This window comes from Ursus americanus, chromosome 12 (genome assembly GCF_024610735.1).
Source record: "Ursus americanus isolate L20-20 chromosome 12, mUrsAme1.1.p, whole genome shotgun sequence".
Taxonomy (NCBI): domain Eukaryota; kingdom Metazoa; phylum Chordata; class Mammalia; order Carnivora; family Ursidae; genus Ursus; species Ursus americanus.
The window spans coordinates 24,926,771-24,945,759 of NC_142138.1; the positions used below are offsets into that span (position 1 = coordinate 24,926,771).

An 18,989-nucleotide genomic window follows, 5' to 3' on the forward strand; every position below is an offset into this window, starting at 1 on the left:
CTGTGTAGGATGTGCTAAACATTCTACCATGCACACAGTGGGCCCATATATCAAAGAATTTACCTGTCCAAAATGTTAGTAGTGCCAAGTTGAGAAGTGCTGCATCCCAGAAATCTTTGTAACTCTGCAGAAATCCGATACCCACATGGTGCCTGCCGTAAGAAGCACGAACTTACGTGAACGAATGAGTACTCACAAAGAACACTACTAACACAAAATGCCATGGATTCTATTTTATTTTTCTTACATCTTACTTGTTTATATCCTGATGAAATTTAAAACCTATTACATACAGTCGGCTAAAAGGAACATTTGTTGGACAATCTGCAGGTAGGCCGTGTTATGGACTGCCTAAAATCTTGTGGGTAGAGGCAGTCAATTTTAAAGGTGGAAAAATGTAAGAACTAATATTGAATGACAACTTCAAAAAACAGAAGTAAAAATATAATAATTTTTAAAATATGAAGTATAAGGAATCATATATTGGAAAAATACTGGAAAACAGAAGAATGTAATGATGGAAGGAAACTTCGGTGACAATAATAAACACTGATGGAAATGAGGGTCAGAAAAATAAAATAAGATAAAATTAAGGTAAAAGAAATGCTATTTTACATAACAGAACTTAAATAAGCTTCAGGAAAAGTTCAGAAAACCTCATGGGGAAGGCTTTTTTTGTTGTTCCAGAACAAACAAAAGGAAAAATGTTGCCCATTCAGAAGAATTGCAAAGGAATGGTAGGAAGCTATGTTATACTTCTAAAATGTGGTTTCTAAGTATGAATTTATGAACCAGGGGTTTCAGAAGCGGTAGCCTTAAGACTAGCATGGGAAGAGAAAAATGCTTAGCAGTCTCATAGAGGCTATCTGTTCCTTCACACAAAAGAAACCAAACTTAAACTACACAGATACACATAAGAAAGAATAGTTTCTTTGTATATTGTCTTGGTCAACCCACATCTAGAGAATAGTGTTCAATTCTGAGATAGGAAATGTTTTGGGTTCTGTGGTCCATATGATCCCTGTCTCAACTACTCAATTCCACTGTTGTGGTGAAAAACAGCCATAGATAATATGTTAACAAATGGGCAGGGCTCTGTTCGAATAAAGCTTTACTTACAAAAAGCAGAGGTGCCAGATTTGGACCTGGCCCTGTTTTGGAAGAGAAACACTGATAAAGATAATCATAGTGTTTAGGAGCCTGGAAATAGACTAGGGGTGATTTAAGAAGTCGCTAGATTTAGCCTAGAGAAAAGATACATCCTAGAATTAACAAAATCTGCTTTAGGACACTAAAGTAAAAGACATCCCCATTTCTTCATTTAATAAAATTAATTTTGTCTTGGTTCTCCACCACTAAGGCTGGGAAAAAAATTTATTCTCAGGTTTATGTGATACTTTCCTTGGGGATCGGTGAGAACTACAGAATTCATAAATCCAGAAAATCATGGAAAGGCCTCTGGTCTTCAGCTCATGGTGGTTCTCACTAGAAATATTTGTTGCCTGAGGCTATATGGTTAAGTCAAATGCTATTCCTATGGCTCTGCTACTCCTTTGATTATTTCTCATTCACTTAGCATAGCTGGCCACTTGGTCCTTCACCTTGGCTCTCAAGGCTTTGGTGTTCATCATTTGCTTATTGAGCTGTGTGGTCGAGGAACAAGATTTGCAAGAATTTGGCATTCCTCAATATTCCCAGGCTCAGAAGAAAATCGAATTCTCTTTTCATGGGGCCCAGCCACTACCGTCCCCTTTCCTAGAATCAGTGGTATAGATTTGGCAAGAGGTGAGGCTGATGTTCTTCTTAAAATGCTGGCGACAGTTACAAAACCATCTTTGGACTGGTGGTCCCAGACAGGCCCTTCTGGTCATCTTGAAACATTATTTTAAGATCTGAATGGAGGGGCACCTGGGTGGCTCAGTCGCTAAGTGTCTGCCTTCGGCTCAGGTCTTGATCCTGGGATCAAGCCCCACGTCTGGTTCCCTGTTCCAGTGGGAGCCTGTTTCTTCCTCTCCCACTCCCCCTGCTTGTGTTCCCTCTCTCGCTGGCTGTCTCTCTGTCAAATAAATAAATAAAATCTTAAAAAAAAAAAGATCTGAGTGGAGAAAGGAGGCATATACATATGAAAAAACTCACAGTTCAAGGAAGCAAGTGGTAAATATCAAGTAAATCATGAAAAAGAAAAGAAATGGTATGTGAGCTAAAAAAAGGGGGGGGGATAATTTTCAGGTGGAATAGACAAAAAATATCCTTTATTTATTTTTTAGTTGTTTTTTTTTTTTTCCAGTCAAGACCTTTACCTGAGCTCTTGGCTCTTCCTCCCCCTCTCCTTTCTCTCTCTCTCTCACACACACACATTTTTCTCTAATTCCATTCCAATATTCCCACACTGATACTCAATCCAGAAACTATTTTAAATTCCTTCCTGTCCTTTACCTCCCACACCCAATCAGTCATCATCATTACCAAGCTATGTCTTCACCAGAGCATCTCTCATGGCCCACAGTGCCACTCATACTGCCTTTGTCTTATTTCTGGCCCCAGTTATAGCCTACATGCATGTCAGGACAGTGTTATTTGCTCTCTTTCCTAGCACATCCTTTCCCCATTTCTCACACTGCTCCAAGCTTTCTAACATACATATCTGATAAATCTTTCCAATCTACAACCTAAAGGCTTCCATTGCCTTCAAGCTAAAACTCAGACTCCCTGGCTTGACATGGATGACATTATGATATGGCCATTGCCTACATATTATTTCTTATTTCTTACTATTTTTCTTTTTGTTTTTACTAATCCACAGTTCTGGAAATGGGCCATGAACTCTTTCAACGCACCCCTTTGACATTTCCTCCAAAAAAAGGCCATCTCCTCTGATCCTATAGCCTGATTAATGCTCCAAAATGAAGTGTCAGTGGAGCCTTTTCCTCCCAACACTGAGAAAGTACCTCAGTACCTTTCCCTGTGCTTTTTGGAAACCTACACATATATTTTCTATTACACTTACTCCACTGGGTAAAAATTACCCATAGTCTTAGCTATATCTCTCAAGATTATGAGCTACTTGTTAATATGAATAATACCTTTCATCTTGATAACACTAAAACTTGAGAGATAATAAGAAATCAATATATTTATGCCATTAGCAAAGGCTTAAAACAGAAAACTAATCTTCCCAGAGTGACTATCGATCTTCATGTTGTTAAATCAAGTGGTCAGTTCTCAGATCTATAAGCAGTCTGTGTCACAATCTGTCACTTGCTTCACCTTGAAACACTTTCTTTACTTGATTCTCATGTCTTCACACTCTTCTGGTTTTTTTCCGAATGTCCCTTGTCACTTCTCAGTCTTCTTTGTTGTCTCATCCTCATGTCATGTTATACCTATTCTTATCTCATCTACACTCAGTCCCTTAGTAATCTCAGACTCTCGAGACCTGATGCTGTCTCTTTGCTGATGCTCAAATTATCTCTCTTGCCCGGACTTCTTCCCTAAACTCTAGGCTTGTGTGTATAACTGCCTGCTTGACATCTCTAGTTGACTTTACAATAGAAATCTCAAATTCAACTTCTTTTTTTTTTTTCTTCAATTTTACTGAGGTATAATGGACAAATAAAATGTAAGGTATTCAAAGTATATATGGTGATTATTTGACGTATGCGTGTATTGTGAAAGGAGTCCTCCCATCTGGTTAATTAACACATCCATCACCTCGAATATTTACCTTTTTTGTATATGGGGAGGGTACGGTGGTGGGGTGGAGAACATTTAAAACCAAATCTCTGATCTACCCAAAACCCTGTTCTACCCTGTCTCCCTTATCCATCAATTACAACTTCAACCTTGTAGTTGCTCAAACCAAAACATACTTTCAGTTATATTTGACTCTACTTTCTCTTAATCCCCACAGATATTTCAGCAACAAAACATTTGACTCTAATCTTAAATATGTTCAGAAGCCAACCACTTCTCACAACCTTCACTACCACCACCCTGCTCCAAACACCATTACCTCTCATTTGGCTTCTTCCATTAGCCTACTATTTGATCTCTTGCCTTCCACTTTTGTCCTTCTCAGTCTATTTACAAGCCTGCAATCACAGATATCCTTTTAAAATAAGTCACTTCAGTCACACCTTTGATCGAAACCTTTTAGTGACCCACCATCTTAGTTAAAATCAAAGCCTACATCTTAACATTGGGCTATAAGACCTCATATTACCTAACTCCTCATTATCATCTCTTTATTCCCCCCATCCCTCACACTGCTTTAGCCACACGGTCTCCTAGGATGTCTTTAAACAAGCAACAGGTGCCTGCTCTAAAGTCCATGTACTAGCATGTTCTTTCATTTCCTTTAAGCCTTCGGTCAAATTTCATTTTCTTGTTAAGGCCTTGCCTGGATATCCCTATTAAAAGTTGCAATCCCCCAATATCCATTCTTCATATCTACCTCTTCTGCTGAAGTTTTCTCCATAGCACTTATAACCTTCTAATATATTATTTTATTATACTTAATTATTTTAGTATTTATACTTAATTATTTATTGTTATTTATTGTAATTCTCCTGCCAGTGCAATGTAAAGTCCCTTTGGGCAAGAGTTTTTGTCCCTTTTATTTACTGCTATACCCCAGACCACAGGAGATTGCCTGGCGCATAATCTTTCAATATAACAGTGGCTGAATGAACAAAGGGTACACACATTTTTGCATTTCTGAGTGCCTGACAGTGTCTGGATTAGTAGCATTTTAATGTTCAAAAAAAAAATGCTAAGAGATAATTACCATAGCCATTTTAAAGATAAGGAACTAAAATTTCCAAGATTTGAGTCAATGATGCCTCCAGAATTTCTGTATAGTCAGTCCTTAAGGATAGCAGTCTGCTTAGTGGGAAGATAAAACTTGGAACTCAGAAAAACACTGTCTTTTCTTACATGGTATGCTGTACTTGAGAATGGCTTAAGAAGTGCTGATTACATGTTTCACAGGCCAGAGTACCTCTACCTTTGGCACCAACTCTTGTTCAAGGTTTTACCATTTTACAGAGCTGTAGCCCAGCCAATATTTTTAGGAGACAATGAATACAACAGTCTGTCTATAACAAAAGTTCATTTAGGGAAGTAGAAAATGACAAGATCGATGATGAAATTATAGCCATATTGTGGAGTTTTAAAATGCTTTGCTCAGAATTGATTTCACCCATTGGTTTCCAAATCTGTGATGATTCTTAAAAATGTAGGTGTTGTGGACCCACCCTATACTTCCTACTGGTTTAGATATTTAACAAACTTCCCAGATTTATGTTAAGCAGCCAGTTCTGTATTCCGACCATAGATTGGCTTTTGGAAATATGGTAAGCAGGTGGCAGTTTGCATATATTGTTATATATTTGCAGTTTATTCCTATCTATAAAATATTCCCATTTCTGGGAACTATAAAGCCAGGTAAATCTGACAGGGGGTGGGTGGAATGTCTTTTGGAGCAATGTGTCATGGACTGCCTCACAATAGTATTTTTCTCCATCTGTTATAGGTCAATGCACAAACTGGCCCAGTTGGAAAGACTTGACCTAGGCAATAATGAATTCAGTGAGCTGGTAAGCGAATGCATTTTCAAAACTTTATAAATACACCCCAGGAGATTGTTTCTTTTGTCTCTGTTACCCCAGGTATTAAATTATCCAAGTGCACATTTTCGTTCCTAAATATAAAAACAAAATGAAACCTGGGAAATAAAGTGATTGTTTGACTATATAGTAAACCACAGAGAACTGGATAGTATTAAATTCCCTAAAAAGAAGAAAGAGAGAGAGAGAGAAAAGGAGGAGGTAAGCAGATGCGAATGGATAATTTTGAGCACCAGCTATGAGCAGGCACCAAGTTCAGTGTGTCACATATGTTATCTCATTTAACCCTTATTTGACAGGTTGCCATGTTAACTTTATGGAAATGAGCTCAAAGAGCCTTTATGTTGTTGGACAACAATTAAAGCAAGACTTGATTAACTCAAAGTTCATACCTTGAAGGCTTCTGCCTTTGAGGATGCTTAGTGGAGAGGAGGGGTTAAAAGTCTTCTATTTCCAATTACACATATTACCATCTTGCTGCCACCAAAGTTGACAGAATTCTGACTGCTCCTTTCAGGCTTATGTTTTTTTTTTAAATTTGCCTGTAGACCAAAATCTCAAATGCAAATTAGAAAGCACATAGTCCTTCATAAGCAGACTCTCTCTAATTCAGAAGTCTCCACTTGAACGTCTTCAAATTTCAAAAATGCAATTCATCTAAAATGTATTTTACCTACTTTTAAATTAAAACATTTAATTAAGTAATCAACTATTCTCTCCCAGCTGTGTTGCTAACAATGTGACCTTGGGCAAATTACTTAACCTCTCTAAGCCTCTTTTTCAATTTCTCTAAAATGGAAATTATAATGGCTCCTCCTTTACAGGACTTGTGTGGGAATTAAATGAGATAATGCATGTACAGGGCCTGGAAAAAAAAGGATTCTCAGTAAATGCCAGTGTATAATCCACATTTTGTCTTGAATGTGTAAGGAAATTAACTTATTGACTTTGACCATAACTAATCTGGCCATTATTACAGCCTCTATCAACAGTTTATTGAAGGTAAAAGCTGACATTTGTTCTTCTGCAATTAAAAGCGTAGTCTGATTTAAGAGGTTACAAGATCCGTTTGGGTTGTGTTCATCTCCCTTGCATACCAATTCTGTCTGTCATGTATCTTCACACCTTCCCCTGCCTCTTTTCATTACATGGAATTTGGACATGTGCAAAGGAGGCTATACATCTTTCTGAAGAGAAGGGACTCCCTGGTCTCAGGCTGGTTTTCGGAAGTGTGCTGGCAGACATGCTGGCCTCTGGCCTGTTGTCTGCAGCTGATCCTGCCCCTTGTGTTAAATCTGGAGTTTTGAAGCCATGGTCAGTTCTTTGGGCTCAGGTACTACTCCCTGTGAGCACTGGCCAGCTCCCCACTGCTTGCATTGCTACCACTCAGCTGTCATTGGCTGTTAGATATATAAGTCTCTATCCCGTCTCCCTGCCAGCATCAGTCTTGTAAATCCATCCCAAGTTTCTGTTGTGAAGGTACCTCACTAGCCTTAATACCAATAGTAGCCCTATAGCCCACGTGCAGGCTCTGAGAGTCCACATGATGTGTGAACTGAAAGAGGCCCAGTCAAAATAAACTTCAGAGCCTCCCTCTGGCTACATCACAGTACCAAGTTTGCCCTGTTTTGGATGCTCTCAACTTTGTTATAGGGCAGTTTGCAAGGTGGCCTCAGTACAGATATGGGGGGCAAAATGACTCAGTACACTATCTAATGTACCTTTATTAAAGTAGATAGTTTTTTTTTTAAAGATTTTATTTATTTATTTGACAGAGATAGAGACAGCCAGCGAGAGAGGGAACACAAGCAGGGGGAGTGGGAGAGGAAGAAGCAGGCTCATAGCCGAGGAGCCTGATGTGGGGCTCGATCCCATAACGCCGGGATCACGCCCTGAGCCGAAGGCAGACGCTTAACCGCTGTGCCACCCAGGTGCCCCTAAAGTAGATAGTTATTAATAATGTAGGTAGATAGATTGATAAGGGTAAGAAATAGCCATAGCAAAACTGTTTTATACTGGGAGTTTAAAAGTCAATTGTTAAGAAGTTACAGTCTGTCCAGGCTTCCATGAAGAGGTGTAGCTAGGTCTAGTCGTTGAAAGAACATGGATTGTGGATACAGACAACTGAGATTTGACTCTCAATTCCATCACTGGCTAGCCGGGTACCTTTGGGTCTGTAACTCACTCTCTATCCTCAGTGTTCTTTTCAAGAAAATAACAGTATAAAAGCCATCTGTCTCGTAGGCTTTTGGGGAATATTCCATGCAAGAGAATCTATAATAAACACTCAATATATGTATCTATGAATTTCAATTCTGTCAGGTATATGACTTTAGAAATCAAATCTATAAATATTTGGACCAAAAAGATGAATAGGGTATATTTATATGTTTTTGAAAGTAGATATAGTAAAAATACACTTAAAAAACATATTATTTTAACTTATGCTTTGTGGTATCTAAGAAATCATCATTGAGGAGAAATTTTTTTTTTTTTAATTTTTGAATTCCCAGTAGTCCATGCTAGTCACAAAGCAAGTCTCTCTCTAAAAAAAAAAAAAAAAAAAAAAAAAAGTCTTTCATTTGTCCCTGGACCACTTATCGATAATACTGAGTTACTTGGCATTGGCAGCAGGAAGGAGGGTTGGGGAGTATAATTATGGAATTTCACATTTCTGTCATTCCCTTTTAATCAGATGTCTGGCTTTTATTAGTCATATGTGTGGGACTAGCTGTTGTTTCTCTGAAAGTAACAACTTTTAATGAGAAAATAAGAGAATTTGCTTTGATAAGAGGCCTCTGGAGACAATGTCATGTGTAGGAAAGGGGATAAGTTCCATTCTGTAGCTAGGTATTGACACCTAGGAGATTACTGTCAGAATTCATTTTGTGTGACATTCTGAAGAGACAGATATGGAGAGAAGATGATAATAAGTTAAAAAAAAGAAACAAAACCTTACACTGTGAAAGTCTAATAAAAAGAGCAGAAATTTGCTTGCTTGAGACTCAATGTAAATATCTTAAATTAGGTTTGAAGTAGAAAGATCTACTTAAGGCTGCCTTTGTCATAATGAAAGATTCTAAACAGAAAGAATTATTTTACATTTCTAACAGCAGTAATCCCCGGAAAATACTGGGAAAAGTTCTGAGAACATAATGAATTCTCAAAGGTTTTTTTATATTGTTGTTTCTTTCCTGGCTTATTTTTGTTAATATAAAATTAGCAAATGTCCATTTTTTTATTTAAAAAGTTAAAAGAATTGTAAAAATTATAGTAAAAGTCATCCATGATCTCATCCCCTTGTATAACCATTATCAGTGCTTTTGGTATATTCTTCCCCTGCCACCATCATTTTCTTTTTAATTAGATCAAGTGAGTATTTTCTGGGGCCAGGTCAGAGATGGGATATATTAGGTTGATGGGTTGGGTAACATCAGTTCTTACAATTCCTCTATATACTCTAGGTAGACAGCCTTCTAACTGTTGCAGACAAATCATAAGCTTCCCAAAGTCACAGAATGGTCAGGGACACTAAAACAGACTCAGTGATTGCCCTGGGGCCCGGGAGCCCTATGATAGGTATATATTTTAGGTGTATATAGATCTATCCAATAGAACTAAGAGTCCTATTCATCCTGCACTGGTAGTGGAAATAACAAAGGCCCGGAAAGCAAATTACCATGAGTGAAAGTACTGGCAAAGGAAGCAGACCGAGCAGCAGAGCCTGGAGGAAGATGGGATCAATTGATCCAGAAACAATGTGAGGGCCTATGACCATCCCCCTAACCAAGCCCCAGCTTTCAGCTCCTAGCCTCTCATTTCTTCCCTCTCCCGTCCCTGTATTGAAGGAGGGGCCACGGTAATAAGAAAAGTGTCACTCAGAGCCCCCAAAAACTCTGCTATGGGAACCTTCAAGAGCCAGCTCTAAAGGCTCCTGGGTGGCTCATTTGGTTAAGTGACTGCCTTCTGCTCAGGTCATGAGCCTGGAGTCCCAGGATCAAATCCCTGATAGGGCTCCCCACCCAGCAGGGAGTCTGCTTCTCTCTCTGACCCTCCCTGCTCTAAGAAAGCTTCTTTGCAAACCAGAAAGAGAAAAGAGCTGAGCCCGGAGGAGGCAAAGAGCAGACTGCAAAGTGGTCTGTGCTTGGTTCAGAGCGTGGCAACAGAATGCAGGAAGGCAGGCAAGGCCTGCAATCTGCCGACTGCAGCGTGAGTGACACAGAAAACAGAGAGAATGGTGGTCACTGGAGCAACATGTCCTGTTATGTGGGAGGTTCCCTGGTCTCTACTCCCCTCCCTGCCACAAAGCCACTCCTAAAAGGAATAACTGGGGAAGGGGATCCCAGGAAAGACCCAATTTCTTGATCTTCTGCTATTCGAATGGAGGGAGGTCAGAGAAGTGAGATTTGAAATTGCACTGTAACTGCAACATAATACGTACTGGTGTATGTGTTTTTACAGAGATAGTTCTGTTTACCAAATTGGAATTGCAGTGTGCATTCTATTTTATATTAATGCATGATGATCAAATTCAAATAAATTCTTTACAAACAGTATGAGTTAGAAGCTTTCTCTGCAGCCGAATCAGGAAGACTGTCAAATAATAGCCCAAAAAAATAAGTAGTGAATTGAAATTCAAACTTAAGGGAAAATAATAAAATCAGAGAGGCTTGAAGTTTTGTTATATCAAATGTGATACATATAAGACAATATATGTAGTATATGTTTAAGTTACAAAACATAATAAAATGCATCCCTGTGAACCTGCCATATTTTCGTGAACTAGAGTATCACCACCAGTCCTGTACAGGCTCTTACCTAGCTCTGCCTCATTCCCAGAGACAAGTACAATCCTGAATTATGTTTAACATACCCTACATTTGTATGTATGTCTAAATATTACACTGTTTCACTTTGCTGTTCTCAGGCTTTCTAAAAATATGACTATACTACAACTTATTTACGCTTTTCTTCACAATCATCTTTGTCCAGTGTTTTATGACATTGCTACTATGAATATTTCTGTAAGTGCACATGTGCAAGAATTTTCCTAAGGCATATGTTTAGAAGTGGAATTTCCCAGTCATTAATTGTGTACATATTCCCAACTTGAAAAATTACGTGTGGTTTTTCTCAAAATAGTTGCACTCGTTTACCAGCAGCCCCCAATCCACATCTTCGTCTACACTTGATAATGTCAGACTTCATATTTTTTCCAGTATAATGGCTGACAGTGGCATCTCATTATGATCTGAATCTGCCTATCCCCGATCCCTCATGAGATTGGTGCTTTTTCCATATGTAGGTGGCAGTTTGTGCTTCCTCTTCTGTGAAATGCCTGTTTGTATTTCTGCTCATTTATCTATTGAATGTCTTTTTCTTGTAGACGTGCTGGGATCTATTATATATTCTAGATGTTAATCTCCTGTTGGTTTTATGTGCTACAGATACCTCCTTCCAGTCTCTGCAGTTTTCTTTTTAGTTTCTTCTTGGTGTCTCTTGATGACCTGAGGTTCTTAACTATAATGTAATAAAATGCATAATTTTTTTATGCCTAGCATATTTTGTGTCTTACTTAAGAAGTTCTTGCGTCCCCAAAGTAAATAGATGTTTTCATATGTTTTCTTCTAAAAGCTTGAAGGTTTTATTATTTAGAGTCAGGTGTATTTGCATCTGGGCTTAATTATTTTACATTGAATGTATTTTTTTTTTCTGAAAAGATAGTTTTCCAAGCAACATTTATAAGCAGTCCTACCTTTCCCCCTGAATGAGTGTGACCTCTTAAGAAAATATGATTTCCATATATTCATAGGTTACCTTCTTCATTGGTTAGTTTATGATCTGGGTAACAAAACCAAACCATCTTAAGTAGCACAAACAATATTTTTGATATCTGATAGAATAAATCTGTACAACTTAGGCATCTAGACATTTAGTTTTTGTATAAATTTTAGAATTAGTTTATCAAGTTCCTTGGTAAACTAGGGAATAATGTCTTTGGGATTTTATTAGAAATGCATTGATTCTAAGGCAGAGGATCATAGGGAAGAGAGCAAAAAAAATGAAACAAGGTGAAACCAGAGAGGGAGACAAACCATAAGAGACTCTTAATCTCAGGAAACAAACTGAGGGTTGCTGCAGTGTAGGGAGGTGGGAGGGATGGGGTGGCTGGGTGATGGACATTGGGGAGGGTATGTGTTGTAGTGAGCGCTGTGTGTTGTGTAGACTGGTGAATCACACACCTGTACCCCTGAAACAAATAATACATTATATGTTAAAAATTTAAAAATGCATTGATTATATAAATTAATTTTCATTGATTTATGGTGAATTGATATTTTTGTGATATTGAATCTATGCATGATGTATCTCCATTTATTTGTCCATTTTAATATTGTTCAGTGAAGTTTTATAATTTTCTTCAAAAAAGGTTTTACACGTTTTTAGTTTATTTCTAAGTACTTAATCATTTTGTTGTAGTTATAAATGTACATTTTCAAAAGTTATAATCTCCAGTGTTTTATTGTAGGTATACAGTAATCCACTTGATTTTTTAAATTTATGTTTAGCTACTGGCTAAACCGTCTTATTAATATAAATAATTTGTCTATAGGTTAGAGATTTCTGTGTAAGTACTCAAATAATCTGAGAGTAGTTGAATAGAAGCAAATGTTACTGTCTGATTTCTGATATTAATAGGAATGCATTTGATGTTTTGTTATTAAGAATATTTTTTACTGTAAGTTTTGCATAGATACTCTTTATTGAGTTCAGAATATACCTTTCTATTTCTAGATTACTGAGAAAATTTATCATGAGAAGTGCCAAACTCTATAACAATTTTTTTCTGATGATAACATTTTTTTCTTTTTCATCTGTTAGTGCTATAAATTATATAGAGGATTTTTTAAAGATTATTAAATATGTATTATTTTATTATTTTCATTAAGTTTTTTTATTTTAGTTCCAGTATAGTTAACATACAATATTCTACTAGTTTCAAGTGTACAATACAGTGATTCAAGAGTTCTAGACATTAGTCAGCACTCACCATGATAAGTGTGCTCTTTAATGCCCATCATTTATTTCACCCATCCCCTCTGTCCTCCCCCCCCCCCCCCCGCAACCATCACTTTTTGTTCTCTATAGTTAAGGGTCTGTTTCTTGGTTTATCTCTCTTTTTGTCCCCTTTGCTCATTTGTTTTGTTTCGTAAATTCCACATATGAGTGAGATCATGTGATATTTGTCTTTCTCTGACTGGCTTATTTCACTTAGCATTAACTCTCCAGCTTCATCCATGTTGTTGCATATGGCAAGACTTCATCCATTTTTATGGCTGAATAATATTCCATATGCATATACCTCATCTTCTTTATCCATTCATCTATCAATGGACACGGGCTGCTTCCATAATTTGGCTATTGTACATAATGCTGCAATAAATATAGGGGTGCATGTACCTGAATTAGTGTTTTTGTGTTTTGGGGGTAAATATCCAGTAGTGCGATTGCTGGATCATAGGGTAGTTCTATTTTTAACTTTTGAAGAACCTCCATATTGTTTTCCAGAGTGGCTGCACCAGTTTGCATTCCCACCAACAGTGTAAGAGGGTTCCTTTTTCCCCACATCCTCACCAACACTTGTTGTTTTCTGTGTTTTTGATTTTAGCCATTCTGACAGGTGTAAGGTGATAGCTCGTAGTGGTTTTCATTTGCATTTGCCTGATGATGAGTGATGTTGAGCATCTTTTCATGTGTCTCTTGGCCATCTGAATGTCTTCTTTGGAAAAATGTCTATTCAGGTCCTCTGCCCATTTTTTAATTGGATTATTTGTTTTTTGGGTGTTGAGTTGCATTAGTTCTTTATATACTTTGGATACTAACCCTTTACTGGATATGTCACTTGCAAATATCTTCTCCCATGCCTTTTAATTTTTTTTATATAGAGGATTTCTAATGTAAAACTGCTTTTGCATCCCTGAAAGAAATGCAACATAATATATAAATTGCCTTCAGCTTAATCTTTTCTGGGATTTTAAAAACAATCTATGCTCATGTGTTTGATTTTTATACATTATTCTTGTGTGCTTTCTTTACCTGTGGGTTTATGTTTTTCATCAATTTTAGAAAATTATCAGTCCTTATTTCCTCAAATGTTTCCTTTTATCCATGTGTTCTGTATCTTCCTCTGGAATTTGGACTAAATATGAATATGAGTATGATATCATAAGTGATTTTTAAATGCTATTTTAATAATTATTTTGTAAGATCTTTTTTTGGAAAAGTAACCAGATAAGGGGTAATTTAAAGAGTTCATCTCCTTAAAGAAAGTCTTTCTGCCTCTCTATCAAAAATTATCCAGTATTAATTTTCCAGAATTTGAGGTATGATAGTCAGATCATTTTAAGAGTATTGTCAACTCTTTGAACTATTTAATGTACCAGTTACTGACAGAAACAGTTCTAAATTATGGGCCACTCATTCTGGATTAAAGAACACAACATGAATTTTTAAAAACAAACACCTAAATTACAGTAAAAAAAAATTTAAAGAGTAAAATATATACATAACATATATATATATATATATATATATATATATATATATATATATATTTTATGTGATAAAAAACTAATTTTTTAAAAGACAATGCAAAGATTGATTGTATTTAAAGTCTAGGGAATTAATCAGGAAATGAGCAGTATCATTCTAATTATCTAATATTTGAGACAGTATGTCAAGCAGTCTTTATAAAAATATTTCATAAATTCAGCCATCCATGAACTCTATTAGAGGATTGATATCCCATAAAACTTCTTAGAAAAGCTTAAAAAATATTCTGCACTCCGCAAATCACCATTTTGAATGCTTAGTAAGGCTACAGTTCACTGTAAGGAAGAATTTCTAATATCAGTATTCAAAGTGAATTACTTTTATTGATTTTTATCACTTTATTTGTAGGGTTAAATATGAATTTCAAATAGACAAATAAAGAATTGAGACACTGAAAAGAAATGCCAATAGTTGTATAATATTGGGGTGGAAAGATTTTACTGTAGCCTTCAAGATTCTTCCAGCTGCTCTAAGAATTAAGTTGACATCAGAAAGATTAACAGGAGAAAATAAAAGTTTAATTGACCGTGTATGGAGTCCCAATAATGAAATTGAGACCCAGAGAAATGACCAAGGCAGGCAGTTTTAATGCTTTTTAGACAAAAAGACAATACATTTGTATGAAATTGGCAAGACAAAGGAAACTTATGTTTGGGGGTTTCAGTTAGTAAGGAATTCTAAACAGAATTCGAGTTAGGCCGAAATAGTAAATTAGCAAAAATACGAGCTTTGTTTATACAGCTTTCTTGGCTCTGAGTTCTCTGCCTCTGATAATAAGACTGTCTCTACCACCCGGTACAGGGAGAGTACCTTTCACATGGAAGATTTATCTCCTGGTTTCTAGAGACAAAGAGGCATCAGAGTGTTTTTAACACTTAAGTAACTTTCAGTTTGAAATAATCAATATGCCAAAGTGGTACATTTTGGGCTATCTCCCCTTGGCTCCTACAATGGACTATTTATTTGGGCTATAAAAATAATACAAATGTGTTTCATAGAAATTTGAAATAATCAAGGACTTTAGCTAATGATTTAACTTGTAATTTAAGTTGACTTGAGTTAAATTAAACTCATTCTATTAAAAGCATAGCTGCCATTGGCTTTGCCTCCTTAGTTTGCCCAAGCTGTGCTCATTTTTAATTAGCTAGGATGCATGTATACCTGAGGCAAGCACTATATTTGCATATCTAGCAATTTCCTTCATAAGTAATTACAGCATAGGTTTGCCATACCTACTAATCAAGTTTTGTCAATTATTTTTTCAGATTAAGCTTATAGAAAAGAACAAAATAATAAAATACAATTTGCAATCCTATAACTATTTTTAGGGAAAATATTTGAGACATCCTAATTATTAACTAGTCCATCTCCTGCTTTTGTAAAATTACTGAGGACATTGATTTAGGTGTACATCACAGGCATTGCCAAAGGTTATTAATATATCAAAAGAAACTTGAGAAATGAAACATTTTTTAAAAATTATTAGAAGCACATCAATTTTTGCATCAGTCGAAGCCCAGTCAGGGGGTGGAAACTACATCAATTGTTTAACAAAGGAAATTTAATACAAAGAACAGTTACTCATGTGTTGGAAAACTGAAAGGACAGAGAGGCGACACTGAGGGATCACAGAGGAGATAACTGTAGGAAACAGCTAGCACCTCTAGCGTAGGAATCAAATGGAAGAACGTGATGTATGGGACTCAGACCTGTAAAGAGGCTGGTACTGGTGTCTCCAAGGGGCCTTGATAAGCCTGATTCTGGGCGTGTGGGAAAACTACAGACCGAGGACTGCTGTTGCTGAAACTTAGTGTCACCACAGAGACAAGTGTTGCTGTTGAGATGCTAAAATGACCAGGAATTAAATAGAAGGAGCAGCCCCATCCTCTTCCTCTAGCCTCCCAGTCTCTCTCCAGTCCACCCAATTGTCAGTGCCTGACACAGAGCCTCCTGTTAAAATAGAAATGTTGTTAACCTCAGGATTGCAAAGTAGAATTTAGAAAAGTGGGCCCCCTGCTGAAAGGCAAGAGCTTACGCATTTAAAATAAAACAAACGTAAAAAAAAATGATAATAAATAAATAAAATAAAACAAATATTTACTTTTGTGGACTCCATTTTGGCATCATTTCCTCCAGATAGCTTTCCCTGTACTTAGCTGAGCGCCATGTCCCCAAGTGGCACTTGATAATGTTTTTGAGTGAATGAATGAATCATTTGATTTTAAAGTGAACAGTTCAGTCAATTCTCATCATCAGAATCATGCCTATATAATTTGGAAATTTTTAATTCAAACTAAACAATAATAGAGGTGGAGGAAATACTTTAGTTTACCTGAAAAGCAATCATTCTACAATTAGATATCCTTTAAGAAATCAATTTCAATTCACTTTGAGACAAACTTCCAAATGAGTTTCTCTATGAAACTCTAAAGTACCCAATTTGCCACTGTGATCAATAAGTAAATAAAACTGTATTTCCACTAACTCTGGAATTTGAAAGGAATCCTTGATGAATCATTCAATTAAAATGTATTTTCTGACTGAAAATAATTGTGGAGCCTTTTTTTCATAAGATGACCAAATTGGGGTCTCCACTTTTGTAAATACCACATCTGTTGACCTAGGGCTTTAATAAGCAAACTCCAATGTCAAACATGCAAATAAAGAAACTCATTTCCATGCTTTCAAACTTTCCCTTCCTTAGCAATAAAATAAGTCATCTTTGCCTATTTTTAAAGGAAGCAGTTTTTTCTTCATTGCCATTTCTCATTACTGCAATATCATGATTAGGTACCATGAATGAAATTAATTAGCTCTGTTTGCCTTTCCATAAATAGATTTTTCTAAGAATGGCACATATCTCAATGTAGTCAAGTATCCTGGTGTCCCTGTCAACAGTTGCTACCAGAGAAATTAAAGAAAAAAGAAATATTCCCTAGTTGAACTGGGGTAAACTACATTAAGTAAGAGTATACATTTATAATTAAGGCTTTACAAAGAAAACAGAAGTATTATGCAATCATGGAGTAAACCCAAGAGTTTATTCTTGAGTTGTGAATAGGGATTGTGAATCACCCAAAAAATAATAAAGACTGTATTTAAAATAATCAAACTAAACTTTACTTCTTCCTCCCTTATGTGCTGAAATGGTAATATTTGGACATATGATCTGAAATTGAATTAATAGAAAAAATGTATTTGATTTCCAGTTCACAACAAACCAAAACTAAAAGACAACAAAAATATCAAGAAGAAACATAAAGGAAGGGGGATGGATAGAGTTGTGTGTTTATGTAACTAGTTGGGGCAACTAGTTAGGGTAGCTAGGGAAGCTTCACTCAACAGGTGACATTTTAGTAAAAACCTCAAGTAGATGAAAGAGTGAACCATGCAAATATCTGGGTAGAAATAGTAAGGAAACAGGAATTATAAACACCTGAGATGAGAGCAAAACTTACATATGAACAGCAAGAAGACTAAAATGGATGGAATAGAATAAGTTAGAAAAATAAATGATAAATTAGTTGTGGGGAGAAGGGAGGGTAAATAGATAGAATCCTGTAAGAAATTTTGAAGATTTTGCATCTTACTCTGAGTAAAATGGAAGCCCTTTGGAAGGTTTTGAACAAGAAGAACCTGTGGTCTGACATATTAAATTATATTACATCACATTGCTTTATATTACAGTACATGCTACATTATGTCTTACATGAATCATTACATTACATTACATTACATTACATTACATTACATTACATTACATTACATTACATGGGATCACTTTGACTGCTATGTTGAGAATAAGTGGAAAGTGGGGCAAGGTGAAGTCAAAGAGCCCAGTTAGAAAGTTATTGCAATAATACAGGCAAGAAATAATAGTGTCCTAGATTGAGGTAGTAGCAGTGGAGGTGGTGTAAGGAGTTGATTTCTGGGTAAATTTGAAAGGTACAGCCAGAAGTAGGATCTGAATTTGTAAACTCGGGATACGCCCTTTCAATAAGTAATACAAAAATTAGGAATACGTAATTAATTACAAAAGTGAAATGCTTACTTAAGATAGAAAAAGAAATTATGAATTCTAAATTACAATTTGAAGTTAATAAAATACGATTTTGAAAAGCTAGCAAATGCTGTAAACATCATTAAGGCCAGGAAAATAACAAAATAACACACATCTATTATGCTCTTTCTCTCCCTATGCTTTGGCTTCATGCTCTTTGACAGCCTTCACATGACATATATAATATCATTTTCTATGAAGGTAATAGAAAATAATCCAATCCTTAGCCTAATTTCTATTACTGATAGTTCAGAAACATTCATTTCAGCTTTAAAATTTTTCACTGGTATGTCTTATAAAATTTTAGGATTGTTGCCAAATTTGGGAAAAACCTCTAACTCCATACATTTCAAGCCTGTTTCTCCTCCTTTTCTCGTACTTCTGGTGCTGGAAACCAAAGGGAACGTTCGTGTTCAGTACGTCTTCTGGCCCCGCACTTTCGTGTTACGATGGTCAAGGGAGTTTGCACAATGGGCAGGAGTACTACTGGAAGTCTTTTCTACCCTCAATGGTTAGCAACAAGTTAACTATATGCAAACAAGATTGCAAATCATAGGGGCGCCTGGGTAGCGCAGTCATTAAAGCGTCTGCCTTCGGCTCAGGGCGTTATCCTGGCCTGCCGGGATCGAGTCCCACATCGGGCTCCTCCGCTAGGAGCCTGCTTCTTCCTCTCCCACTCCCCCTGCTGT

The 18,989-nt window shown here is 36.5% G+C and overlaps 1 protein-coding gene across 2 annotated transcripts in view; it reads left to right on the top strand.

The window, feature by feature from the left end:
* LRRC7 (leucine rich repeat containing 7) overlaps nt 1-18,989 on the top strand; it is a 312,980-nt gene that overhangs the window by 123,296 nt on the left and 170,695 nt on the right. For both annotated transcript variants that reach the window (XM_045801366.2, XM_045801367.2), the window contains exon 6: nt 5,534-5,597. In XM_045801366.2, the coding sequence (XP_045657322.2) occupies nt 5,534-5,597 (64 nt within the window). The remainder of the gene's footprint in view (nt 1-5,533; nt 5,598-18,989) is intronic.